General features: G+C 42.0%; 1 protein-coding gene across 1 annotated transcript in view; it reads right to left on the reverse strand.

Annotated features, from left to right (window-relative positions):
• Positions 1-668: 668 nt before the first annotated feature.
• maml2 (mastermind like transcriptional coactivator 2) overlaps positions 669-1,609 on the reverse strand; it is a 37,355-nt gene continuing 36,414 nt past the window's right edge. Inside the window, exon 6 of the mRNA XM_020614762.1 lies at positions 669-1,440. Coding sequence (XP_020470418.1) covers positions 669-1,440 — 772 coding nt within the window. The remainder of the gene's footprint in view (positions 1,441-1,609) is intronic.

Consider the following 1,609-nt stretch of genomic DNA (forward strand, 5'->3'; position numbering starts at 1 on the left):
AATACAATAAATATATTTTAGTTGAACAGAGCCCACAGAGAATCCGTCTGTTTTAAAATTGCAAATCAAAGTATGTATTATAGAAGAAAACAAAAGCCATCTATTTATTCAAATGGTTTATTAATAACATGTATTATAATGGTTCATTACTATCCCAATAGTTATTAAATATCACATGAAAAAAAATGGTTACATTATATAAATTGCATCAGAAATTACCACAGATAAAAATACTTGAATAAGTAAGAAAACATTTGTGGTAAAATTCTCTGTGTGTATGGTAGCGAAACATCTGAAGGTAAATATATCATGCTAAGCAGTGGATACAGATTTAGAAAGTTAATGAAACACAGCAATGTTTTCTTTTCACAGTGTGATTCTGGTATTTTTCTTCTATATGACAGCACTACAGCATGAATGTGACAAACAGAGCACAAAAGCAGTTTCTTGGCCAATATCCCAGGAACAAAATTAGCCAAGTACAGGACAGGACACAAACTCCTTTCACAGTAAATACTATACAAAACAATATCGTATACTTAGATAGCAAATAATATGGGTTTATAAAATTCAATTTTAACATTACTTACAAATACGCGTTCCACCTCGCATACATAAACTCTATAATTTGAGCTGCAGAGTAATTTTTAGTGCTCTGTGACCCAAGTTCATGAGTGACTGCCGAGAATCTCATCCAAATTTATGTCTTTCATCCAGTCGTCATTCCCAGAACCAGACTTGAGCAGAGAGTCTATGAAGTCTGAGTCTGTGTTGATCCCGGGAACCGTGTTGTCTCCCTCCGGCAGGAAGTCAAAGGTCAGATGGCTGGCTCTGTTATTCTGGTAGCTGCTGGAGTTGGGACTAGGCTCTGCAAAGTTGCCTGCAGGTACCCTCTGTTCAGGAGAGGCCTGGCTCAGGTTTCCCACTGCTGATGGAGAGCCCATCATTGGCTGGCTTGGCCTTGGTCCTGTGTCTCTTATCGAAGGGTTAATGGGGAGCATCCCCATGTCTGGTGGTATCTGGTTGGGAGGACCCATGTGCTTCTGTTGGTACGGATGGTTTGGCATGTCCAGCTGTGCACCCTGGGACTGTAGCGGGTTGGGTAGTCGCCTAACACTGAGTCCGGTTGCCACTTGCTTGTTTGCTGCACCCCAACTCATGTTAACATTTGTTATCAAGCCTCCAAGGGACTGTCCCGGCACCCCCGAGGAATGCAGCTCAGTTGCTGTTCTGGGGTGCTGCACACCAGCTACATTGCTCATCCCAAAGGAACTTCCTTGTGTGTTGGGCCCCAGAAACCTTAATTTACTTTGATTTAGTCCAATTCGATTCTGATTGTTATGTGTCTGGAACTGGCTGACACCAGAGTTCAGATGACAGTCAGCCCTGATACCAAATCTGCGGTCTGATGGTGAAGGACTCATCTTTGAACCAGACCCACTTGGGAGGTGACAAGACATGAATTGTAGGTTGTTCTCAGGGCCATTGCTGGAAGACTGGGAGGAATTCTGACCTAGAAAATGCAAGTACAAAAGGCTGCAATCATAGTCGCTTGTCAGCATATAAAGAATTTGTCTCATCAGAAAAGTACAGTACCTGTGAAGATGTT

The sequence above is a fragment of the Monopterus albus genome, unplaced genomic scaffold (genome assembly GCF_001952655.1).
Source record: "Monopterus albus unplaced genomic scaffold, M_albus_1.0 scaffold150.1, whole genome shotgun sequence".
In the NCBI taxonomy this organism is placed as follows: domain Eukaryota; kingdom Metazoa; phylum Chordata; class Actinopteri; order Synbranchiformes; family Synbranchidae; genus Monopterus; species Monopterus albus.